General features: G+C 34.8%; 2 protein-coding genes across 4 annotated transcripts in view; both read left to right on the top strand.

The window, feature by feature from the left end:
- LOC110673993 (ankyrin repeat domain-containing protein 39) overlaps positions 1–27,714 on the top strand; it is a 65,488-nt gene that overhangs the window by 13,704 nt on the left and 24,070 nt on the right. The window contains exon 2 of the mRNA XM_021846313.1: positions 25,386–25,478. The gene's annotated coding sequence lies outside the window, so the exon portion shown is untranslated. The remainder of the gene's footprint in view (positions 1–25,385; positions 25,479–27,714) is intronic.
- LOC110676864 overlaps positions 1–27,714 on the top strand; it is a 58,402-nt gene that overhangs the window by 13,682 nt on the left and 17,006 nt on the right. Inside the window, exons 1-2 of one of the 3 annotated variants that reach the window (XM_021846315.1) lie at positions 12,560–12,865; positions 25,386–25,478. In XM_021846315.1, the coding sequence (XP_021702007.1) occupies positions 25,397–25,478 (82 nt within the window). In that variant the 5' untranslated portion in view covers positions 12,560–12,865; positions 25,386–25,396. Of the gene's footprint in view, positions 1–12,559; positions 12,876–25,385; positions 25,479–27,714 lie in introns of those variants that run through there. The other 2 variants (XM_021846316.1, XM_021846314.1) reach the window with 2 other exon arrangements.

The raw sequence follows: 27,714 nt of genomic DNA, 5'->3' as shown, positions 1-27,714 counted from the left end.
AAAAAAAAATAGAAGATGCTCTGAACTGTACCATTTTCAATTACAAGTTGACTTCAAATCTCACCTCCGTCAATATTGTTGCTTCGAACAGAACATGTCCGCAAATTCTGTCACATGATACAGACAAACCGCACTTTTGTCGCCACCGGTTTCTGCAAGGGTTCGTCTACCTTTTCTCTTGGCAAGCCACCAAGGATCGGAGGTTGTAATTATTATCGATTGGCGACTGCTCCGAACGCGGACCCTGCTGCTGGTACAGTCACCCCACAGTTGCGAATCAACTAAGGGCCGCTTCGTAAAAAAATAATCAAAAATCATGGCGACGATGTGTAAGTCAGAATTGCTTTACCAACACTGGAAGATGTGATTTTCGAGTAACTTTTCAAAATGACCTATGTACCGTTGAGAGGCTCTCTTTGTTTACTTTCTTTTCAATCATTAACTGATCCACATTAACCTCTTCTGTTGCGTTTTTTGTATGAAACGCTTGCCAAATACACTGTCTTTCGTTTTATTGTGTTGCGTTGCTTGGTAACGGTGTATTTCGTAGATTGCATACTGGAAACTGAATGTGAATGTGAATGTATCTCGATATTTATTCGGATTCCTTCAATTGGTTTTCTACGAATTTGCAAAAAATATTGTACGAAACTTGTTACAGAACTCGAATTTTTGCAGCACTCGTCGTGATTATCAAACTCGGAAAGCCTGATCGTTTAAATGTACGACTCGTGCTGAAAAAACATCATTATGCAACTTGTTGCGTAAACTACTAATAGTACACGACGGTAAAATGTGTTCGGCGTGATTGTAACTAATCTCGATGAGATAATCTCCGTTAAACCCAACACTGGTCCATAACTGTGGGGCGACTTCATACATGGTATTACATATATCCCCCTATATTAATGACCATCTTCATTAAAGTTTAATAACCTCTCGGTGGTGGTCGAGAATGGTGGTTTGCCACCAGCAATGTGATTGCGGTGGTATTTTTCTGAACTATCACTTACATCAGGAATGTGATCGAAGAAAGAGCACTATTCTATTCCATCATCATTCATTGACGCTGATAGTAATGAAAAACGACACATTCTTTCATAGACGTTGTCCATACCAGAGAAAGACGTCCCTCACCTGCAGTGGGTAAGATTACCTGTGCAAGTAACAAAGACATCCAGGCATTTGTAAATGGGCTTTGTTTTAACGCTCCAGATCATAGACGAGGAGCCAACCTGCTATCGCGACTCGGTTAGCATCAGCTAATTAGATATCCACCAGGAGAAACAGGCCGTAAACCAGACGACGGCAAAACATTGTATTCGCTTGGAACGGGCGAAGGTCGACCAGCCAGCAGCAACGATGTTTACTGTGGGGAAGGTATGACATCATTCGTGCTGGATTTCACGTTTCGCAAATTTTAGCACACTATAACTCTAACATTTGTACGCTTAACCAGATATAGCTGTATGTCCGCGAAGTTATTTGCGGATTAGAGGTGAAGCTAACAAGCGAGCCAAACAACGTAACGGGCAAGTTCTTTCGAAGAATTTCATTCAGTGTGGTTTCGCACGCTTCTCGCGTCCACCAACAACACTGCAAGCTGGAATTTGATAATGATGGTTTAACTTCTTTTGCATTGAGTTTGTACAACGGAGGGAAAAGAATATCGAACGATCAGTCAATGGGATGAAGTAAAATGCGCCTTTTGAGCTGGATCTCCAACATGATTTGTTATTATTAGTGTTGCTTTTTGGCGTTGTTCTCAGCTTCAGAAATTCAAGCATCAATCTTTGTGAGTTGTTGTGATCGGTTTCGAAGCATCGATATTACCACATGCAAGCTTAAATTGCTAATTGTGCTTGTTGGAAGAATTTCCACTCTCTCATGCTTGAAACAAACTTTTCTTTGAGCTGAATTCAGTGTGGTAAAATTTATTTATTAAAAAGTATATATACCAATAATCCGATAACTTTAAGTTGAAATTCTTTGAATTTAAATGACCACATCAAAAATATTTGAAAATGGGGACTGCACTATATTTAATACAAAATTCACCACATTCAGTAGATAATTCAAAGATAATACAAAATCTTTTTAATGCATAATCATTAGGGTGAATAAAAAAATTTAAAAAGCTAGAAAATGCCATCTCCTAAATCTTTTTTAGAATCCTAATGATATAAGTAGAATTCTGTCAAATTTTCAGACTTTTTGGTGAAGTTTTGGGCCTTCTTCCCGAAGACGTTGAAGGTTTATATGAAATTTCATATGGTAAAAAAAACTAAAAGAATATTTCTTACATCGGAAAGAACTACTATATCCATGTTGATGTTACTTTTTTCGTAAGTAGCGGTAGGGGTAATACTCGGACTTTTAATCAGCCTTGAGATCTACTCATGTGTGATGTTAATCACACAGACGTTTCTTAGCAATGTTGCTCAAATGGTCACTGTATATACTAACAACGATCAGCCCTTGCCGTAGTTTTGCAGTCTAGTATTCCAGACTACTATCAAACTATGATAAGGCCTGAAATCCTACTAAAATGGTTAAAGAAAAGATCGAAATAGTTATTTTATCAGTCACTACATAATTGCCACACTTTTGTTTTTGACACTATCACTTATATTACCGATCATCACTCATTAACTTTCGTAATACATATCAGATATACATTCCATTCTATTACTTTTTACTATCACAGCTACAATGTTTAACAGAATTACATCACACCACTTTCATATTAATTCATTTTTATTACCATCTAAATGCTAAATAATCAACATCAATTTTATTTATCATTTGTTGCTGTATAGTCATAACTATTTAAACTACGATTTAGCACTACAATCAAGAAAGTACGCTCCGATCTAATAAATCTACTTCAAATTCTTTGAATTCTACTGCACGCGCTGTTACTATAAACCCTTTTATCATGAATGTGTGAACATAGAGTTTATATTCAGAGAGATAATTGTAATTGTAACCATTATCACATTAGTAGGGTTCATACTCATTATGTCTGTGTTATTAACAAAACTATCACAATCACTTACAGTGATATTTTCAAAGTTTTGTTATCATACATTCCTTGAAATATCATTACCAGGGTGGCCACCGAACCGGGAAAAACTGGTAAATCGGAAAAAAGACGGGAATTTGAATCCACCGGGAAAAAGACGGGAAAAAACGGGAATTTGAGATGGTCACCGGGAAAATCAATTCTTAATACAAACCACCAAAAAAAAGTTGTTGAAAGTGGATATGGTTGATAGTGTTGCCATTAGGCATCTGAAATTTTGAAATCAAATATTTAAACATTAATGATTTAATTTCTTGTACAAATAGTATATTTTGCTACACTAAACTTCTTAGAAATGTTTCAAATCGGTTAGCAATTATTCGAATTATTTTATGATTATTTTTATGTTACTTGGGCTTGATTGTTTTTTCTCTAACTTATCCGACTCAAAAATTTTAATCAGAGTCTGAAAACTTCTTGCAGAAGTTTTATGCATTTAAACATATTGGATTCATAATTTTCTTTAGTTACTGAATAATAAATTAATATTATCGGATATTTTTAAAGCAATGCTTTATCTATAAGAGCTTCTAATGTATCATTAGTTCGACCAAAATAGACTAAATCGACTAAAAGTTGAATAAGTAAGGTGAAATACAAATCTTCATTTTTATAAAGAAAAAAAAAACCGAAAGATGTAGAAATTGGGCATATCTATATAAATTAAAATAGAATGGTGTTTGTATGTCGCGAGTTAGCTTGAGAGCAGATCAATTTATTTTGTTCAAGGGCTCCAACGTGTTTATGTGGAATAACATATTTGAAAGTTTAGAAAATGGGAGACGGGGTTAGAAGCAAAGAAGTGTAAGTGACAGAAACCTAGTTTTGAGATAATCGACTTTGAAGTTTTTTTTTAATTTTTTTTTCATTTCATACTAATTGTACAGGAGCCAAAAAACAAGCCAATCTCCTATAAAATAATATTATTTTTCCTATATGATAGAAAAAATACAAAGAAAGAAAAATCCATGTAAATTTCAGAGTAAAATCATGCACATGAGAGGAATGCTAGATTTGTTTAAAATTTACATGACACATCGTGTAAATTTACAATAACATCATGTAAGTTTCCGCTATACATCGTGTAATCTAGGATGGGCTCTAACCGATTACGCGACAATTCGCTTAAATTTACATGACGTTGATGTAATTTTACACGATGTGTCATGTAAATTTTCGACAAATCTGGCATTCCCCGCATGTGCATGATTTTACGCTGAAATTTACATGCATTTATCTTTCTGTACCTAAAAATTCCGTTGAAAAGCTTGAACAAGAATTTTTAGTATATTCGATTTAAAAACCGTCCAAATTATCCCCATTTTGCGTTTGAGCCCCTCAATGAAAAACCGGGGAAATTTTGAAAATTTTACCGGGAAAACCGGGAAAAAAGCGGGAATTTCAAAATGAATATTTGGTGGCCACCCTGCATTACTAGCACCGTCACAATCACTAATTTTAGAACGACGAGTGTAACGCAGAGTTCCATCAAACACCCATTCTTACGTTGAATTATAGAACGATGCACGACTGAGTTGCCAGAGAAATAGTTTTAACGGTTTCTGGCATATTTTTCCAAAAAATGAAACCATGGAGAGATCTTGAGCAGTTTTTTTTTTCACAATTTTACCGATTCCTTGTGAAATGCTTTGTGAATTGCTGGCTGAAAATGTCAAGCACATCAAAGGAGTTCTTAGAAAAAATCATTGAGATCCTTGGAAAGTGTTTAAAAGAGAATTCTTTATAAATTACTATTAACAGTAGCGCAACCAGGATTAGGCTCTAGGGGGGGTTTTGGACGGTAAAAAGGGATTCAAAGTAGAATAATTTGAATGTTAACATTTACGAAGGACGCAAAGACATTTACAAATTTCAGTATTATCGTTCGCTCTAGGCATGCCTTGTTGTATAAACTTACACTTCTAGTTAAAGAAAGTCTATTGTACCTGGTATAATTTTCCAAAATTCTCCAAAATACGCATGTGGTGAATGAAAGAAGCTTCTTTTTCCACAAGATATTTTATTCTTTATAAAAATGAGCATAGATTTTACTTTTCAGATATGAATGATTAAAACGGTTCATATGAAATTTAAGCATTCTGATAACGATTTAAATCTCCATATATTGAGGTTTATTTGAAAGTTCCATAACCTTCACTTATAGTTTTATTTAGATGCACATACATAAGCGTGGCAGCGTTAAATCTCGCTTTTCCTCTTTGATTCCTTTTAAACGTTTTCCAGGTTCTCAACTATGAGAAAGATCTTTGAAGCATTCCCAACTTGTAGACAAATATATCGACATTGATTTTTCATTAGAACTTATCTGCATTCAGCGATTTCTCTTCATCCTTGCTCACTTTGCTTAATTTCAGAAAACTGATTTAGTTTTCATAGCATGTTTTCGTGCTGTAGGATAAGGAATTACTAAATCTTACTGCATGGACAAGAAATTTCGCATTTTTGTTTTAATTTGGCGAAGTTATAATCGAAAGAGAGGATTGATAAAGAGAAATCGCACATGTCAGTTAAGCCCTTTGGAAGTAACAGTAGCGATTTGTGATTTTTAAGCTTATGAACCGAATCGCAATCCCCTTTGAGCTTTACTAGAACTACGAAGTTTCCGTAATCATTGAACACAAAAGAAATGCTTCTCCAATAATTCGCGTGCTGTGAAGGTAGTAAAATTTGCCAATTATAAAATTGTTGAAGCTTCGGAATCAACTGCTGAGAATTCCAATATATCTATTAGTATGTTTGAAAAACATCTCGTCAAATGCTTGCTCTATATTTATCAGTAAAAGTGAGTAAATTAGGTTTTTATGAAACTCTTTGGGGTCTATTAATAAAGTCACAACTCAGAAAAATATAACGGTAAATACAACCTACTGTTGTAGTGCTTGTAGGTTGTAATATGGTAAGTTATATAAATATTTCTGCTCTGGGGGGGGGGGGGGATTTAACCCCCAAAACCCCCCCTTGGTTGCGCCACTGACTATTAAGATTCATTGCACATTTTTTATGACATCTTTTCAAGAATCTTAAACGGAATCGAGGCCAAAATTAACCAGTTACTTGAAAGTACTTTCGAAAACAATTGAAAAAAAAAAATCTTGCATTGACTATAAGATTTTTAGTAGATTCTATAAATTCTATGCGTTTTGAAATTCTGATCAAATTCCTACTGGTTGAAGAAAAACTGAACTAGAAGCTTTTTAGGAAATTTCTTAGGAAATCTAAGTATTTTCGCAATGAAATTCTAGACGCATTCAATAAAAATTGAGCGGATTCCTGTAGAAAATGATACAGATTCTTGAAGAAGTCTTGGTTGGATTACTAATTTGATGACCTGAATGATCTGAATTTGATCACATAAAGCACATTGTTTTCGTATAATTCCAAAAATTCTTCGAATTTTCTATGTGTTCTATTGGGCACACGCTATTCTCTGTACTAGTAGGTTAATTCTACCATGTACGCCCTTGTGTACTACTAGGTTATTTCTACCATGTCAATTATTTGATTCATCGAATACTGAAGTTAAATGCGAAAATGAAAAACATGGTCTAATGGTAAATTTATTAAACTAATTCTGACATTTCATGAAAGTTTGCGTAAACATCTTTAGTGTTGATCTTTTAGACTTTTAATACCTCTATAACATTTATTTGTCCAAAACTCTTTCAAAATTCAAAGGGTTTTTAATCCACAGTACTTTAATTTGCTTTGGATATTTTTTTATAATGTACATAGATATAGTCCTAAAAAATTGAACAGTCATCACACAATATAACAAAACAATAAAGTTGCAAGTGTTTTAAATAGTTCTGTATTACTTTATATTTGATTTCCAAAAGCTAGCAGCTAGAGATTTTACAAAATCCTTCTAAGGGTTAGTGATTAGTTTCAAACTGTCCTTTACTCTGTTTAATTCAATATTTATGGAACTGCAGTGTGTTGCTGGTATTTTCCAATATTTGACAATTTATAACATAAAAATGAAATGATGTTCTGATGTTATCAAATTGCTTTGAGTTTTTGATCAGTGAAAAAAAATACTTGTGTATTTGAAGAGAAGAGATTACTCTAAAATCCATAGTTTTAAAAATATTTAAAATATATATAGTCAAAGTAAACTTTTTATTAAAAATGTCAAAAAAATTGAAGTCGCAGGACTATGATGTCATCCCATTTCAAACTTTCAGAAATTAGAAAACTGATTTAGAATGGACGCCCTGTGATATGTAGACGGATATTACGACCTACTTTGGCACTGTCAAACTCTGTGATCTTGGACAGAGATATCCATGGTGAAAACATTATCGTGTCTTGTCTTCCATTCTCCATAAGAATAAGTACGACCTTGATCGAGTTTGTATGTATATTTAACAAATGATAAATAAATTCTAATAATCTTTTTGTTTTTTTTTTGTTTGTTCAAAGATGAGTAGGACAATCCTTTGACTGCCCTACGCAGGTGTTTTTGTGAGTAGTACATATCCTAATGTCCTACCCACTTCCCGCGTCACTGATTTTAAGATAATTTTGTTTGGCATAGTAACAAAAGTGTCATTTTTTTGTGTCTCAAGAATCAAATTATGTGTCTCTGGAAGATTTGGGATTGCAGAATCTGATGTCGTTCTCAGCAATGTTCTAGCACGTCACAATTTTTAGCTACAGGTCGCCAAAGTTTTATTAAAAACACTGGATTCATGAAAGTACGTTGACATTAAATTAAAAATATGTTTTCTCAAACTTATTTGTTATCCTATACACCAAGCATGCAAAATAGGGCTTAAATTTTCATTTCAGAAACAAAAATGCACAATAAATTTAGGGTGAATTGATTTTTTTTCAACATTCTTGCCTTCTTCATACAAAATTCTTCGTTTCGCTTATATGGGAAAAGCCAATACTTATCTAAACCACCAAAAAATAACTTTAGAGCATCAAAAATATTATAAACATTGTTGATAAGCATTGTTTAACTTTAACACATCAAGTTTGAACTCTGTGGCAAATTAAGCAAATAAATTGCCACACAAGCTGGCAAACTTGCATGCAAGTTGACTGAAATAATCAAAGTTTGCATTTCATTCAGCCAGTATCGCAAAAACTAGACAGTTTGAGATGATTTTTTTTATTTATAATAACGTGTTTAAAACATTCTACAAATTTTCTCCAGAGTAATATTCATATAAACCTACACTCCCGTGCAAAAGTTTGGTTGCAGCCCATAGAAAACATATAAAAGGGTTTTGTCTTTAAGGATCATTCAAAAGGAAACGAGTTCATTTCAGTTCATTTTTCTTCACTCACTTCAAACATAAAAAATCTGTGTAATCTCAAACCAACTATTTACGCACCTTTATTTTATTAAATTGGTCGAAAAATATGTATCACCTATTTTTCGACCAATTTAAAAAAAAAATAAAGGTGCGTAAATAGTTGGCTTGAGATTTCACAGATTTGTTTATGTTTTAAGTGAGTAAAAAAATGAACAGAATTAAACTCATTGTCGACGAACGCGAGACAAATATATTAAGATGAATAATATTTCCTAGTTTTCAGAGTAAGATTGTATATAGATTAGCACAATCTAATTATCAACTTATTGTTCCAATAGTGAAACTATTGACAAACAATTAAATTACTATTCACAAAAACAACTGAAAAAATTAAACCGATTTGAAAAAAAAAAATGTTCTAATGCATTTCATAGAAACGATGTTTGATATAGAAATAGTCAACTGAAGTCATGGGAAAGAAAAGGTGAAAAACCGGGTGGTGAAAAAAATGTTAAATATACCGGCAAAAAATCGGGAATTTCAAAATCGAAATTGGCCATCCTATTAATGGATAATAATAATTTCATTCCAATTAATATTATGAATATAATGAAAACATGAGTCAAAAAAGGCTTTTTAAAAAGTGTAACAGTATTAAAGTATAAAAGTATAAAAGAAAAGGGCCATTACATGTCAATATCCAACAATTAATTTTTTTATTTGATTTCATTGATAACATAGATGTGCTTAACATAAAAATTAATAGTTCATTGAAATTCTTAATCACAGTGTTGTCAGCAAAATAAATAATATACAACTAACAAAAATTATTAAAAATAGGGTGCCTATGCCATTAGTGGATCACCTAAGCAATAAAAAATCATAACTTAATTACGAAAAGCCTTAAAGGAGCAGGATCCGTCACTGATTTCGTAATTTTCAAAAGCAGTTTATTCGTTCAAATTCAAGAAAATTTACAGGAAAATGTGTTCACTGAAGTCTATTCTCCATCTGAAACACAATGAACACATTTTCATCGAATAATTTTCAGTTTTGAACAGAAAAACTGCTTTTGAAGTTTCAATGATGACGATGATTACGATGACGGAGCGTTGAACGTTAACAGAGATCTTTGATCAGATAAAATTGGAATTAGATAAGATGCAATTTAAAGTCAGATACAATTAGTGACTCCGTTAATGATTTAAACCAATCAAATCTTGTGTCGTATCCAATTCCAACGTTAACGGCACATTTATAAAATTTGAAATAAACATCCTTATATGATCTCTGGTTTGCTGGAGAAAATACTTGGTAATTTTTATAATTTTGTTCGAGAGTTCTTTTTGATCCTTTGACCTTGACGCTTGCTGCTGGGCAGTGCGTCAAGAAAGCCAAGTTTTTTTTTCCTTTTCGGGTCGCGCGCCTATTTTTTTCTGAGTGCTTTTATATAGCCGAGCAAACGAGTGACGCTGAGAGTGGATTGTGGCTGCAGAGTGAAGGATAAAGGATCAATTGGTGAGCTCGTTTCAGAACAGAACACCCCTTTTTACCTTTATTTTTGTAATTAAAAAAAAAACTTTGAATGGTTCGACACTACAAGTGTAGACTTGCGAAAGGTTCACTTTATTCAACAAACTTTGGATGGTTCGCCACTGTAAGTGTCGGCATAAGAATAAGAGTGTTCTATGATGTTCCAACCAATCGAGTTTTTTGTTTCTTTTCAAATAAGTAAAATATAATAACACATGCTTTCGTCCTGACAGCTGTAGGAATGTTACATTTAGGTATTTGTTCAACAAACTTTGAATGGTTCGTCACATCAAGTGTCGGCATAATTTTCCACTACATAGAAATTGTTCATATCAAATGAAAATATTATATTTACAAATAAGCATGTATGTATCTCACAAATCATTATTTATCATGGTCTAATCGCTTATCAAAGTGAATTCTGTGACCCAACGATCCTTCCCATTAACAAACATCCCTCCCAGTAACCTTTGTGGAGATGCAGAGGCAAACACGGTCTCCAAATAGCAAAGGTTACACACTAACATTCCTTCCCCCAATCCCACCTGACTGCAAGGACGTGGCCGGCGCCGTTATTGACCCTGTTTAAATAGAGGCACTGAATTATGCACATTGAAGAAGATTATGGCCAATCCCAGCCGAACTTCTAGTTGATTCTTTGTGCATTTTCACTGACTTCGGTCAATCACGGAATAGCAACCATTGATATGTGTAGTCAGTCTAAGCTAAGCTAAGCTAAGCTAAGGTAATTTTTATAATTTTGTTCGAATATTGATCTTTTTACTAAGAGCATACCATAATTTTGACCCAAGCCTACAGAATTTGTTTAACTATTTCAATTTTTACTAAAAGCTCTTAATTCACCATAAATTTGATCCGAATCTACAGAATATAAATACAATTATATTTTCCTCGATCCCTAAATTACAGGACGAAGTGGATAGTTCATCAAGCTAATTTAACTATGGTCTTCGCAAGATTTCCGCACGTGGGCTATTTACAAAGACTACAAAGCATCTGCATGTTTTCTAAGCGTGCTTGGTTCTTCCAAAATGTTGTCAATATCTAGAACATCGAAATCATAAAGCAAGAGACTAAGGCCTATTAGAGAAGTATTAGGAGTTAGTTTTTTTTCTGTATTAAACTTTCATATCCTTAACGTTTCGGGCTTATTTTGTACTAGGGGCCCCCTAAAGCCCAAATCCGGCATTGGGTACCCTACCATTGTACAATGTCTATGCTACTGAACCCTAATATTTACCTAAAATTCTAACTAAATCTGGCACTCCTGCAAACGCCGAGGGTCAGCACATGCTTTGCTCAATCTCTCACCTGTCTGTCTGTGTGGCAGACGGAGTGCATCGACTGGTGAAAATCACTGGGTTTTGGTGGAACCAGTAGAGTAGAGAAGCGCGCGCGTACAAAATGTATCACCATGACGATAATGCACAACCAAACATGTGCAAGTCACGGACGGACGAAGGAAGAGAGTCCACGCTTTATTACGGCGCGAGGAAAACGGCGGCAGCGTGAGCAAACTGACCCAAACAACAACATCTGAACCAACAGGTATTTCTCCCATGATGCTCATCAACCAGTAATACGTTGTCGACTCCACGCTGGACTGTGGAACAGGTTCAACCGATGAGCAAATGCACAATGGTCCGAATTGGCAATTTAGCAGAAGAAAAAACATTTTTCTCGGTTCTTGTTAATTCTAGACGTAATGATGTCTTCAGAAAAGTTGTTCGTACCTAATTGAGTTTTTTAACATTTTTATAAAAAGATCACCTCTGTGGAGATGCAGTTATGCGGGGGGTAAAAATAATCCCAAATTTCAAATCGTAATTGTTTTATAAAATTTCATTCGATTTTCGATTTTTCTGGTGTTTTAAAAATAACATACACAGCTAAAAATATGTTGTAAATTTCAATTTATTTTTAAGCACATATTTGGAGCATCAAAATAAACTGAAATGTCAACGGCAAATCGCTTATTTTTCAATCGAATGCACTTTAAATTTACACGATCATATAACATTCAAGCATCTTTAGTTGAAAATTAAACGTAATGCTTTAACAATAGATGAATTTGATTTACTTTTACAATACTCTTCTGTTTACGCTACATTGAAATTGAAATTTTTTATCTGTGTATTGATCCCAACAAACAGACGTCAGAAGGTTAAAAGTTACGTAGTCTGGATTCACCTTGATGCGGCTCATGTAAACTCACTTTTAAGTCATTTATTTATTTGTTCAAAACTTGAGTGAACGTATACTATGTTGATACCTCTGATGACGAACCTTGCAAAGATTTTATTAATTCGAAAAGGACATGTGTAATGAACGAGTTCATTTACCGAACATCAGTTTATAATTTTCCACATCGCTGTCAGGATAAAAATGTGTGATGTCATATATTAATCATTTAACATAAAAGCATGAAACGAGCTCACCAATTGACAATCATCATCGTCTGAGCAGCAAAAAGTTCAAAATCGTCCACAAATACGCTGATCTGCTTAAATGGTCGATTCAGACCATTGTGGAAATGCAAGCGCGTTCCTCTCTTGTGGTGTCCGCCGCAAATAAGGCTGTTTTGCTGGTGGGAGCTTCTCCCACATCGGCTGTTGGCTCAGCTCGGTAGTAGTCTTACATCCGCCGCGGCGTTCGTTTCGGTTTTTGTTTGGTTACGTGACGCGTATCGGTTTCTGTTGGACGTTTTGTGTGATCCTGGTGCCGGTTCCCTAGCGACCTCCCCCCAAGTTGATTGCCTGCCCTGAGGTGTGATTAATCGCAGAAGCGGCGAATTATTCGCGTGGGATCAGCAAAATAAATTTGTGTTGTGCTCCAGTTTGTGCCAACTCGGGAAGTTTTATAGCCTTCCGTGCCGTGGTTTTAGTGCTTGATCGATCGCCGGAGGTAGTTGATTGAATTCTGTGGCACCCTGCCAAAAGTAAGTTCGGGTGAGGAAGATTAGTTCCACACAGTCAGTATGTTTTAATTAGTGAAAGACGTACCTAAACGTTGAACGATACGTCCTGCGGTGAGCATTTGGTAAACTGTAAATAATAGTGACAACGTGTTGTATAAACTTCGTTGCATCGGTGCGTAGAGCTTCTCGTCTTGACGTCGTCTACTTCTCCGGGAGGAAGCGCAAACATTCAACGGCGCATGAATTGATGACCGTGTCACATTGTGTAACCTGAAACTTGGGGCCGCACAGTGGCGCATGGCCGGGCGAAACCTCGAAAACTGGTGTTCTTAACATTGCCTGTTGACGTTTTTTGCAGATTTCTTCGCTTTTGGATGATTTTTTCTCAAAATTTCGCATTGATCAGACTTGTTCTCGATTTTTATAGAGAACAAGGCTAATGTATATTTTGTTTACTTCAAACAGTTGTATCTCAACGGAATTGTGGTTAGTGTCGTCAGGCATTTGGCCGCATCGTATCAAGGAATGTGGGTACGATTCCAGCTTCAGTCCAGAAAACTTTTCGTCAGGAACGTTTTTCGACTGTGTCTCTGGGCATTGCATGCTAGTCCGTTGTCTAGTGTGGTGCAATAGGGTAACGACTGTTTATTTCGTTCTTAAACGCTAACAGTTGGCGCCAGCGGCAAAAAATACAGACAACAATCTTTAGAACATTCAGTTTCTTTCACTGGCCGCCGAGTGACGACACAAACTTTCAACACAAGCGCATGGAAGAATGGTAGTCGTAGAACTGTCAAAACGTATGGAAAACAATGAAAAACGTAAATTACTTGCAATTAGGAAACTGGATCAAAAAAGTAGTGATTAGAAATCAAGTGTAATGTGAATACATAACTTTTTGTGTTTAGTTCATCTTCCGTGGTGCTTTCTTTGCTTCAGGATTCCGTTTTTACTACCACTGAAAAAAAGCCATCTATTGCCTTTTCAGTTTTGAATATCGCCCTATTAGGAGAACACACCGGGAAACCAAGGGATTTTTTGAAGAATTTCAGGAGAATTTCCGAAACGAGTCTGAGCTTCCGGCAGAATCCCAACAAAATTAATGAACGTATGTCAAAGGGATTGCCGGAAAACTTTTAGAAATATTTCTGCAAGTATACGAAATAATCAAACAGGGATGTACGGAAGCATCTCAGAAAGATTTCCAGAAGAATCTTTGTAGTAGAAAAATCTCAGGAGGATTTCCAGAAGAATCATCGAAAAATAACTTGAAGAATTCCTGCAGGATTTCTGGGAGAATCCTAAAGAGATTATCGGACAAATCCCAGAGGGTTGTCCGGAAGAATTCTCGAAAGGTATTCCGAAGAATTTCCGAAGGTTTTGTGGGAGGTGCTCAGAAGGATTTCTTGAAGTATCTAGAAATTTGTTTAGGAAGGTTCCTCGAAAGACATCTCAAAAGTTTCCAGCAGGATTTGCGGAAGAACTCTAAGGATATCCAGAAGAATGTCAAAAGTAATTCTAGAAAAGCCCCTTGAAGATTTCTGAAGATACTTCAACAGAATTCCTTAAAGAATCTTTGAAATATTTGCGGAAGAACTCCAGGGGAATTTTTGGAAGAATACCTGGGGTATGTCCCGAAAACCCAGTTTGTTCCAATTTCAAGCACTATAGGCGCAACTAGAAAAATTTTCCACAAGTTGTACGACTGCTTGTCACTCATTCTTCGCATCATGACTAGCTTTTGGTGAGTTAGTAGATAGATAAATTAGGCTTTTCAAAATATTACAAGAAGGGTATCCCTAATTCCTGACAAGGTTATTGGCGAGATTCTTGTTAGATTTCCATTTAATAAGGTCTTTACTGGAATGCTTACAGATATCGAATCGATAATTGACCAGTTGCTTGAAAGTTCTTTCTGAGAGATCACTAAGAAGGTAATCAGTAGATTGCTACTATGGTTTTAGTGGGTATTAGAATAGCCTCTTGGCTGATTTTGCTTGAAATTCTTAGTAGAAAGCTGAACCAAAAATATATTTGACAAATTTCTTGTCAAATGTTTTTTTCGTATCATGGCCAGATTAATTAAGATTTCCGTTTGGAGGATTTCTTTGGTTATAAATGATACTGATTCTTGGTGAAGCCTTATCTCGATTACTAATTGGAGTAAGGTAAAAAGGTATAATACGCCCACCCTTAAGAAAATACTTGTCTATCGCAGTAGCAAATGCATCACTTCTAAAGGTTTTTTTTTTGTCGAGGTGTTCCTTATTAAGTTAGTAATGCTTTGCACGCAACTTTCTCTTTCCAGGTTGCTTCAAAAAATGTACAAGATGTTTTGTTGTAAACGGTCCCAATGTTTACGTTTCAAAACAACCCGGGCAATATGCCCCTCCCATAGAAAAATGGTTCACAGCGTTGTAGAAAGGTTTCCAAGAAGAATTCCACCACTTGCTAAGCTTTAAAGCAGGGTTTCCCAACCAGTGGTCTGCGGACCCTTAGGGGGTCGTGACGACATCTTAGGGGGTCCGCGAAGTCACTTTCATTAAAGGTCAATTAAAGAGAAATTCATCGCATTAAATGCATGTCTCTTTATAAGCGGAGGTTAAATTTTGGACTTTTCAAAAATTCTACTTGTTTTTGTTTTCTTATCCACAGAACTACTGATGAAAGAGCGAGCTTGAATTTAAAACTAACATTATGTTAATCTTTTAAATACTAGCTGCGAGCCGAGATCGACAAAATGTTTTTTGAAAATTCCCTAGTAAACTATTGATGGATTTGAACATATTAGATATTTTTTCTCAAACCATTGTCTGAACTTTTTAAAATGTTAAGTGATTTAAATGGTTTAAAAAAAACGTTACCCTACAAATAACAAAATCGCACAACTTATGATCTCGCCCTAAAAGCCATTGGAAATCATGTGTGTAACTCGTTTTGTCTGATCATTCAAATAGATGTAAAGGTTATTTAACAACTCAATGTGAAGAAAGGGTCATTCTCTACCTACCGGTGGTATTGGGTTGGATGCTTATACATTCATTTGCTCTGAAACAACGAGCTATACACGTGGTTACCAGCAATGGCTTTTAGGGCGTTATCCCAGTTTATGCGAGGAATGTGCACAATTTTTTGTTTTATTGGAACCTATCTATTTTACGAATTGTACCAAAATTGCATCAAGTTTGTTGAATTATCTTTACAAGATTGAAATAAAATCTAATCCAGTCTGTCTGAACACCGATCGACTGTAAGAGTTATTCTTCCAAGATTCTTGAAGAACATCTGACAATGTTAATGAAGAGTCCTCGGGGATTTTTGAATTAGAATTCTTTGAACGATTGTTAGTCTATTAGCAAGATTTTTCTCATTTTCAAAGCGATGCTTGGTGAACACATAACTTGTTTTTTGAAAAAAATCTTTGTAAATACAGTCGACTCTCCACAACTCGTTGTTCTATAACTCGATATATTCTATAACTCGATGGATTTTGCGGTCCCTTCAAATTCCCATATCATGCTCTCCGTAAGTCGATATTTCTATAACTCGATGTCTCCACTAGTCGATGCCACGTGGGAGCAAAATTTCCCTCCATTACTCGATATCCTTCTAAAAACATTATTTTATACAGGGAGACATGGATGATTTCTGGTTTGGCAGTGAATAAAGGACTTGCAAGTTGTAATAATAGATTAAAAACATAAAAATAAAAAATAAAATTTTAGTAAAAATAAGGGATTTTTCGAACATTTTGAAAAAAGTGTCCAAAGATAATTTTTCAAAATGCTATCATCGAACTGATATTGTTTGCTTGCAGAAGCGATCATAAAAATATTGAAAATACAGAAATTTCAACCTTTGATTTTAAAATTTTCGATGTCAGTATGTTCTATAACTCGATAATTCTATAAGTCGATGGTCCCTTGAATATCGAGTTATGGAGAGTCGACTGTACTCATATCTTGTAAAAGGCGGTTAAAAAAAACTTACTCTTGGGAATATCTTTGACAAATTTCTGGAAGGAGTTTTTGTTGGAATATTCTTAACTAGATATTATTTTGTTGTACTTGAGTGGATCATTTCGCGAAGTTTCTCATCAATCTTTAGGAACGATATTTGGAAGTCTTCTGATAAGGTTCTCAAAGGGCTTAGTGGACTCCAGAGGATCACAGATTTGATATGATTGTTGATTCGTTATGAGATATTTTCATTTTGATAACATTAATTTTTAGAGGTCTGCGGGATATTTAAAAAACCTAATAGGGGGTCGCAGCTTCAAAAAAGTTGGGAACCACTGCTTTAAAGAGTCTGTTAGCATTCGTTTTCCGGTAAAAGTTTTTGTAATAAGTACAATAGTAAATAATGGTTTTCATTCACCCTGAGGCTTCCGGATTTTCGATATTTTTAGAATTTCTACTAATTGTTTATACTTCTCAAAGAACATTTATGCGCAACATCATTTTTTCGCGAATATTTAAGATATGTAATCATATTTACCTGTAAAAGAAGCCTCAATCCCGTGAAAATAAGGAGGGGCATATTGCCCCGTTGGGGCGTATTACACCGAGTTACCCTAATCCTTGATCCCTTTGTCATTAGATCTTATGAGGCCCCTGAAGAGATTTTGTATGGATTCCTCCATATTTACAGCGTATTCTTCTTATCATCCCGAACAGATTTCTCAAATTTGTTCAAAGCTTTTTGATGGATAAATGAATAGCGAGGACCTTCAGGTAGCCAGATTTTTGTTAAGTTCTTCACGCGATTCTTGGAAAATGCAATTTTGGATTTATGTCAAATTTAGCCAACTTCATAGGAGATCAAAAAATTTAGTTGGGGATATCATTTCTGTTAATCTCTCCTTAGATTCAACATGAGTTTCATCAGATCAAGAATTTCTCAAGGAACCAGCCATGGGCCATGTCTAACGCATATTTTCAAAGGCATTCTCAGAAGGTAATAGATTGAATACCGAGCTTTGCCCTTTTGTGGAAATATAGTTATACAGCCATTCCATGAAAACCCGATCTAGTGGGTCACGGAATTTCGTGAAAATTTGCTATTTTGTTCCTAAGGATTCACGTGTTTTTGGATTTTTTGATTAGGGTGACCATTTCCGAAATAGCGTGACCAGAAAAATAGCGACTTTGCAAAATTTTTATTTAAAAAAAAAATTATAAATTTTTAACAGCTCAACCGATTTTCAATTTTTTTATAGAATGAAAGCTTAAGATTTCAACTTTTCAAAAAAATATAAAACTCAGAAAAAAATTTACATTAAAAAATATAAAAAAAAACTAGAAATATATTTTTTCATGTAAAAAATATGGTTTTTCATGGAATGGCTGTATATCTAGATACACAGAGCAGAAATATAATTCCAAAATCTCTCTGAACTTTCTATGAGTTCTAGTGAGTGGACAGTCTTTAGAAGTTTCAACAAATGGTTTATATTGTTTTGTACAAAACATTTTAGAAATTTAAACCGTTCAAAGCTTATAGCATTTTAAAAATATAATTAAAAAAAAAAATAAATAAGTTAGTTAAAGTCCTCCAAATTTGTATGACAAAATATCAAGTCTAAAGATCATTTTGCCACCAGTTTGTTAATTTTTTGGGCAACTGGGAAAAATCAGGGAATTGGAAAATTGGTTTTGAATGGACACCCTGTCAGGGAGTCCATCCATCCGGGAAATCCGGGAAAAGCGGGAAAAACCCGGGAATTCCAAATGGTCGGGAAAAATACGGGAAATACCCGGGGAATTGTTGCATACACCGGGAAAAAAAGTACTATAGGTGGAACTAGAAAATTTAGCAAGAGGATGCACGACTGCTTGATCACTGACTTTAGCTTTAAGTGAGTTGCTAGAGAGATACGGTTACTAGTTTTTTTTAGCAAAATCCTGGTGGGATCAATTTTTTTTCTTCAATTTTTATCGATTTCTCTTGAGATGCTTTATAAATTTCTGGGTTAAGCTAAGTATGCTGTTCCGCTCAAGAAAAGTGAAAATTTCTGCGGAAGAAATGGTCAAGAAATTTTCTACAGTGAGCTCCATTAGAAATGACATTTCTTTACAACTGCGTACTGCGATCAAAGAAAAATGCTTTTCTTGACCATTTCTTGCAAGAAATTTTCCACGCATTGAGATAGGCGATTACTTTTCTGTTGAAGTGCATACTTCGCTTTAAAAAGATATTTATTGAGCAAATTCAAAGGACATCTTATGAAACATCACTGTAACCCATAATTTCTACCGTTCTTCGGGAAGATCTTTGCCGGAAACCTAAATTGAATGCTAGTGAAATAGTGGATTACTAATAAGATTTCAGTGGAATCTATAAAAGATCCTTCGATGTTTTTTTTTCAATTACTAGCAAATCCTAGCAGTTGATTAAAACCATAGCCAAGATTTGATTGGGAAAATTTCTTGGGAGATCTAAGAAGTTTCTTAACCCCTCTACCACCAGCTTCATTTCCTACTGCAAACAAAAATTCGAATCGTGATAACTTTTTTGTTTCTTAATATTTTTGCACCATTTTTTCACAAGTTCTCAAAAAACTCTTGTAGTTTAAGAATCCATGTCGATATTGATCATTGGGAATCTGGTTTCGAAAATATTCCGATGTTCCTTGGGGGACCGACATTCTCCATATGAAATGCCTTTGGCGGCCATTTTGTTTTTGGTCAATTTATCAAAAAAGATAAACTGTGGAATATTCAATGCTAGCATGTAATAAAGAGCTACTCTGAAAAATCATTCGAATCGATTAAGCATTCTTGGATATATCTGAAAATTTCGATATGATGTTTTTTGAAGGTATCAAGATCTTTATTTGGTCAGCGTGGTATCAGAAACCTAAATTCTCATAACACAAAAAGGGCTGCCTCAAATTGCTTCATTTTTACACAACATACACAACATAAATGTATTGTTTCGAAGAGTGAATATTCGAATACAATAAAAATACAGTTGCCTGAGAAATTAACGTGGGTTATGGCTACGCGTCTGTCCCCCAAGGAATTTAGGAATATCTTCGGATCCAGATGGTCAATGATCAATGTAAACACAGATTCTGAAACTTTTTTGAGAGCTTGTCAAAAAATGATGCAAATATATCGAGAAACAAAAGAGTTATCTCGATTTGAATATATTTTTGCAGTAAAAAATGAAGCTGCTAGTATAGGGGTTCATCAAGATCTTTTAAAATTCATTAAGAATACCTGCTGAAGTGCTTCTTATTGTGAAGTTTCAAAAAATTCGGTCGAGAAAAATCCCCAATGCTAAAGTTAGTCATGGTAGTAGCTTTGTGCCCTACTGATACAGATTCTTGAAGAAGCTTGAATAACTAACATTACTAGTTCTTGATCTATGACAAAGTCCTAATGAGTTCTCTGGCGAGATTTGGTATGGATTGCTGTAGATTACTAGTTAGATATTTTATGGAAACATAAATGGCAAGGTACTTTAGGTATCCTTGAACAGATTTTTATTCAGTCTTAAGCAATATTTTTCTAAAAAAATTGATATCTGGAAAAATGCTTGTTTGTTTTGGTATTTCTTTTAGAAAGTGAGCAATTCAATGTTTTTTGACGAGATATCGTTTTTATCTTAAAGTTCTAACCTTGGATCCAACGAGAATTGCACCAGGTAAAAAAAATACTTCATGGACCACTCATGGAATATACATTTGAAGGTATTCTTAGAAGAGCATGGAATAGCTATGTTGAACATTGCCGTTTTGTGATACTACGATCCAAATCTAGATGGACAGAGCAGATGTTTTTGCATAAAATTACAAAATATCTCTGAATTTAAAATAAATACTAGATGATTATTTTTATTATGACAAATATTTTATTTAAAAAGAATTAAATAGTTTAGTTGAACTGCATAAAATTGTTTAATGAAGAACAAAAAATCCCATATATAATATATACTACCTGAAAATACATAGCTTGAAAACAAATATGTCAAAACTTTCTACATAGGGGAACTTACATATTTTCGGCCGATTTTTTCTTTTCGTCATGGAGGTTTTTGTCTACCAAATCTTCTGAAAATCGGCATTAGGATTCGCTAATATGCATTAATGCATTTTGCATTTTGAGCTGTGGGGTTTTAAAAAACATCCTACCGAGAAAAATAAAACACAAATCACTATATGAAAAATGTCTAGAAAATATGATGTCGTGGAACCACGATGTCATTTGGTTTTTAGTTTTTAGGCATCCGGGAAAAATCCGGGAAATGGAATATTGATTTTGAATGGACACCCTGCAACTTGCAACTCTACAATATTTGAGAAATCTTCAATGCCTTAACCAGAAAGTTCGTCTCAAACAGGAAATTTTCCAGAAATTCTATCATTTTCTTATTTTCTCAAAGTTATTGGCTTTGGAATTTATACAAGTTTAATAAAGCAGCCTATATATGCAATTTTCTCCGTAAAAATGAGGAGATTGATCTCCAATTCACATAATGATTCTCTTAATGATGCTTCTCAGCAATTAATATAAGGTGCCTTCACTTATAATTCTATGTCATTTGAAATGTAGGTCTTCAGTGTTATCCCAGTAGAATAACTGTTAATAAATATTTCAAATTACTTATTACTTTTAACCCTCTTATACCCAACCCCGCCTTTAGGAAATCAAAATGATTTAATTTTTAGCTTAAACATTGACTCATAACACGTATATAAGAAAAAATACATCTAAAAATTTAAATTTTAAATTTTTGTTCATTTTCAAGATTACTGTGAGCATCAAGTTAAGTTGGTAAATTACCGTTTTCAATCGATTTGAGGCAACTTAGAGGATTTGTCCGAATCTTGTATGAAAACGTGCCACTGTGTACCGGGGTTTGGGTTTGGCTGCGGACGGCACGGGTCGGTTTATGGCATATTAGCATAAGCCTGTAATCTGATGAGCTGCGGTATACAAACGTTCATTTTATGGGTGCTGTAATTCTCAGCTGTTGCTTACCTGCTCGTTGTTCCGACCGAGTGACTCCTACAATGCGAAAAAAAAAATGAAATTTGGGGGTTACCGCGAAGGAAGGAAGCCCCCTTCCAAAGACTGCGGTGATTCGTTGTAAAGACAGACGGATGGGTGTGACGGTGAACATTATCCAAAAAGTTGGCTGGCGTTTGCTAGACGCCGGTGGAGCAGTAAAGCAATAATACAAATCTGCAGCGTATGGTGAATAGTGTCTTTTGTTTTATGCAGTTGGACAGTGACTTATGGCAATATTGTAAGTTACTGTTACTGTTCTGTATAGATAGTTTTGATTTGATTTTAAATTACTGTTCAAAATATTAGTTAGTTTGCTAGTACCGTTTTGACTCATATTCCGAACACTTGAGGTCACCAGTGACTTCAAATGCATCTGATAGGCATAAATTTGCTGAGATTTGTGAGAATTTTTATTTCTCTGCAAAGCCTTACTGTTAGATGTAGGATGTGCCTTTAAAAACGTTTATTTAAACCTGTTTAGTATTGCTTTTACTTAAAAGTGTGAAACAACATTTTGATTCAAATGCCGAACACTGTGTTCATTCTGTCTCATATTCCGAACACCTTTTGATTCAAATTCCGAACAGCACGAATAAATCCTATTCAAATGAATAATTTCGCAAACAAATTTATCTGAGCTGGTTCTACTGGTTCCAAAAATAGAGAATCATCACTACTCCCGTGGTACAAATTATACTGGAGTCGTTAACATTGAATTGCAATTGATTGCCATTTCCTTGTTATTTGGTGGCATATTTCAGCGAAATATTTCAACCAAATCGCCATACAAAAACCGAGTGTTCGGAATATGAGTCTGTTTGGAATTTGAGACAAAACGGTATACCAGTTCACGAAAGATGTAGTAACGTGATAGACGTTGAATTTTGAAGAAAATTTTTTTAGTTTTTAGAAAAATAGTAGTTTACGGAACAAGTTGCAGAATGATGATTTTTACAGCACGAGTCGTAAATTTATCCTACGAGGCTTGCCGACTAAAACAAACTACCAGACAAATTTTCGATCCTCAAGATCGAAAGTCGAGAAGCTTGACCTCGACCTATCACATATGTAATTGCTTGGCATCAAATGCGAATGTTGTTTGAAACACGACTGCGTTGATGACATTTGATAGCTGTTTTCTTCAATCATCATCCATCATTGAAAAAGCAAAGCTACTATGTTCAATTTTGTAACATGTCAGCAATTGCGCCATTTAGCAGCAGCTCTAAATGCAGGGGAATGAAGAAAGTCGTATTTCCGACGATTTATCTGTAATTCGAATACAAAAATGATGTACTGCAATAATGTTCAGAAATGGCAAAGGAATGATACTACGGTTGAACTTTTATGATTAAGAATCTCGTAGAACAAAAACTGTAAAGAAATATATGTTTTACAGGTACATACTTTAATGAACAGAAGTCAATTTTATGAGGTCAAAACCATCTCTAATCGGCATACAGTGTTCTCAATAATTGTAAAGTACTAATAATACGTTCAACTAGTGGTATTTATTTTGATTCTAGTTTTTCCAAATTCGCGTTAGAATGTTTTGAATGTAAAAAATAGCTAAAAAACACAAATTCGATTTGAGGCACCTCTTAATCTTCTCCAAATTGGATGAAAATTTGTCTGGTAGTTTGTTTTAGTATTGCAACTAGGGCTAGGGGGTGACTGGTTGAATCCCAAACATTTCGATTTTTGTGAAACTGTCTAATGGGCAGTATAGCACATCTAGTATTTTAGATATTGGCTGTTGGAAATGCATTATTTTTCGATTTCAGTCAACATGCAGGCAAATTAACAGTAAGTGTAGAGAATACTTATCAACAGAGTTCATACTACTTTCGAAGCTCAAAAGTTACATTTCGATGCTTTAGAAAAGTATTGTATGTTGCCATATAAAAGAAACGAAGAATTTCGTATGAAGACTTCAGGTATACTCGCCTGCTATAAAACATACAAAAGTGCTTTGTCCATATTTCTGAAATTACACGTCTGATTGAAACTCTCTATGGCTCATTCGAAATGCAATAAGTTTATCTTACTGCGTAAGTATTTTGACAAAACATTTCTTGGTTTTCTCAACATTGGTTTGATCAAAATTTTAAATTGCTGCCGCAATGATATAGTTATCTTATATTCTTCAAAGAGCTACTACAAAAATATGGCGGAAAAATCAGTATCTTTTGATAATAACGGTATATGGAGTATCGAAGTCACGGTTCCGAATCTCCCTCAGTCAGTTATACACGGGTGAGAGATTTTGAACCGCACCTGACCGATATCTAACCGAAGTAAAGCACTGCTAACTGACTGACTAACCGCTCACTCGACTCGTTATTTTTATTATGCTGCCCCATTACTCTCTCCCCACCGCTGTTACTCCGCTGCAATCCAACACGCGATCTTTAATATAGAACAATGTTTGTCCATCGCTTTTCCACGATCCGGCAGAGTCGCCATTCAGTAAACTGCACCGATACCGGATGCATCCGCAAATGTGCAGATATCATTGCAGCAGCCCAACCCAGTTTTATGCCGGGCAATCCACAATGGTCGGGATCCATACACAATGGCGGTCAAAACTACCAAAAACGATTGAAAGATTTAAAATGTTTTATTATTTATTCATATCTTATTTATTAGATTCTTATGATTCTTGATTAAAAATTAAAACTGAAATTTAATTGACTCTTATGACATAAAATTGATGTTAAAAAATTATACTAAAATAAAGTACAAAGTTCACATATTAGGGATAAAATATTTCACTAATGTTTTATACCATCTGATATAACATTAATGAATTTTTATTGTACATCTAGACGAATTTTATGACTTTTTACTACATAAATTTCAATAGGTATTAGATCTTTTGAATAGTACAAATTAAAAAACTTCCTTATATCTCATAAAAAAACGTTTGATTTTTTGCAGAACAATATTTTTTATAATAAATAAAAGAATATTTATCCATTCTTCACACACATTGTAATCACACTCGATCAAATTCAAAAAACTTTGTAATGCCGCCCAAATTCGATTGCATTTTTAATAACAACATGTATGGTTTAAAAAAGTTTCGTAGTATGTGAATACTCGCTTCTGAAACAGTTAAAATACCAAATAGCAGACAGCATATTGCAAGAGACTAATGTCCCTCTATAAGAAAAAAAAAACAGCTGGGATATTTCTTCAATGAAACAAAATTCGGACAAACTTCATTTCTTTCGATCATTGTGCAATCGTGCGGATGCAATTCCGATTCGCCAATCGGTTCTAAAAATATATTACAAACAAACATTCAATGCCAGTGGAAGAAACACACCCACGTCAATCATCGGCGCAGCGGATCCGGTTCCCGTCGTCGTCGCAAATTAACGCGGTCCAATTACTTCCACTTTTGATTTCCTCGAGGCGCGCCGCAGAGGAGCTCCGACTCCAAAATTGGTCATATTTTCACTTTCCCTCAGAGAAGAATGCATCGTTTTGATTTTCGTTCTTTTTTCCTTCCGTTTCAGATTGAACTTCAATGCCATACATTCTGATACGGGGCAATCTAGCTTCCTACAGCCACAAGTACCCGTTTCGAGTGCTGGTCTCGGGATTGAAAAGTAAGTAGTGTAATAAATGTTGTACTTTATTGGATTGTTTCCATGGCATCAATATCCAGTTTAATCGGCCTAAAGGCCGATTCCAAAACTATTACCTACGCCTTTAACTTGGTTTACCTTTGGATTAAGCATGGTTTAACCCTTTCAGGACGACTTTTTCTACACACATTTTACGTACGAATATTTTTTTGCGTTCCGATATATCATAACAGTCATAGAAAAATCAGAATATACTCATAAAATTTGTGTAAGATGTTCTTAGACTATGTCATCCAAAATGTTCTGGATTTTCGATGGTATACATAAAGTTTTTGTTATCAATTTTGCTTATATACAAGTACATATGTTCAAGGAGTCCCTTTGAATCACTAGAACATCACATATAACATTTCAAGAGGATAGGATATAGAAATGCTAGGTTATCCAAATTGTTTTGGATCTTTCAATCTATCAGCACCCAAGATTCGAAAGATTTTCTTATTGTTCAAAACAATTCTATGTAACACCGTTATAACATAATACGATCATATTCTTCTTTTCTGGCGTTACGTCCCAACTGGGACAAAGCCTGCTTCTCAGATTAGTGTTCTTATGAGCACTTCCACAGTTATTAACTGAGAGCTTTCTTTGCCGATTGACCATTTTTGCATGTGTATATCGTGTGACAGGTACGAAGATACTTCTATGCCCTGGGAATCGAGAAAATTTCCTTTACGAAAAGATCCTTGACCAGTGGGATTCAAACCCACGACCCTCAGCATGGTCATGCTGAATAGCTGCGCGTTTACCGCTACGGCTATCTGGGCCCCGACAATACGATCATATCTATGTACGGATGGACCAAAGATAGGATCTCTAACACACATTTCAATAATTCAACTACCATTGCAACAAAGATTTGAAAGATGTTCCATTGAAACAAAATATGTACCAAAAGATCCATGAGCCTTGAAGGTTGCTTTTTCGCTATATATAAGCTAAGCGTAGTTTGCTTTCTGGGAATCCGGTACCTGTGTATTGAGGTACTTTGGGCTGGAAACAATCAGTCGGACTAGGACAGTACCACCTAAAAAATGTGCGAATTGCTTAATGCTAATGCTAATCCCGAGATTCCTTCGAGACTATTTCACAGTTTTAAGGGTTAAGTTACAGATTCTTCAAGGTAAGGCTTTTAGAATTTCCCAGAGATTTGTTTAGAAAAACAATCAGAGACAACTTCAGAGAACACTCCGAAATTCCATCTGCAACTTGCTCCAAAAAATCCACAAGAAATGTTTCACAAATTCATTCAAAGATTCTTGAAAGATTTTCTTTAGTGATTCTTTCTTTATCTTTTTAATTTATCAATGAAACCGCAATCAGTTTTCTGTACATCGTTCGACTAATATTGTACAATATTGTGATAAAAAGAAAGCCACACAAATAATCAAATTTCACACTGATAAGCCACAACGTTTAGAACAGTCGATTTTTTGAAGTTATCAAAAACAATGATTAGGGGAACATGGTCCAATTCGGACCTAGTAACAGTTTTTTGGCCATATCTTTTCAGCACGATGGACGGTATGAAAAGTTTTATGTTTTCTTGAAAGCCTTATTTAGCGCGCGCTCTTTTCTCTCAGAGACTTTTGTGGTATCTCCTATCAGGACATGACTAGACATGTTTGAACAAAATTCTCCAAAAGGTCCGAATTGAACCAATCCTGTTCCAATTCGGACCCCCCATGTTCTAATGCGGACCACCCTATATATTATCGTTTTTTTGCTATGGTAGATATAAAAAATAACTCCGATTTGTTTGGTATCAAAGCTTGTTGAACTTCTTCTATAAGCGCAAGCATAAAAAATAAACTCAATGCGTGAAAAATTTTAATTTAGTTTGAGTCAGAACTAGCTCAAGTAGAATGTGAATTTTGTTATAAAAAACATGGGTGAAATCCGAAACTGGTTCAAAATTCAGTACAGCGAACTTTCCCTAACTTGATTTTAAGCTGACCATCGTGTATGGGAGATATTGAGGTAAAAAAAGCTTTTTGTTATTTTGACAAAATACATTGGGAAAAGCCATTTTTGCATAAAATATAGTAAAATTTCAACATATTGAAACATAGCATGAAAATATCGGGTTAAAAAGGTGAACTTGTTCGGGAAACTGAAAGGTAAAGCATCGAGTCTCGGGACTTCAAGTTGGAAAAGTATCCACATACACTTTATGGTAAAAGTACGCTATATTGAA

This window comes from Aedes aegypti, chromosome 2 (assembly GCF_002204515.2).
Source record: "Aedes aegypti strain LVP_AGWG chromosome 2, AaegL5.0 Primary Assembly, whole genome shotgun sequence".
In the NCBI taxonomy this organism is placed as follows: Eukaryota; Metazoa; Arthropoda; class Insecta; order Diptera; family Culicidae; genus Aedes; species Aedes aegypti.
This window is presented reverse-complemented; position numbering and strand designations above follow the sequence as displayed.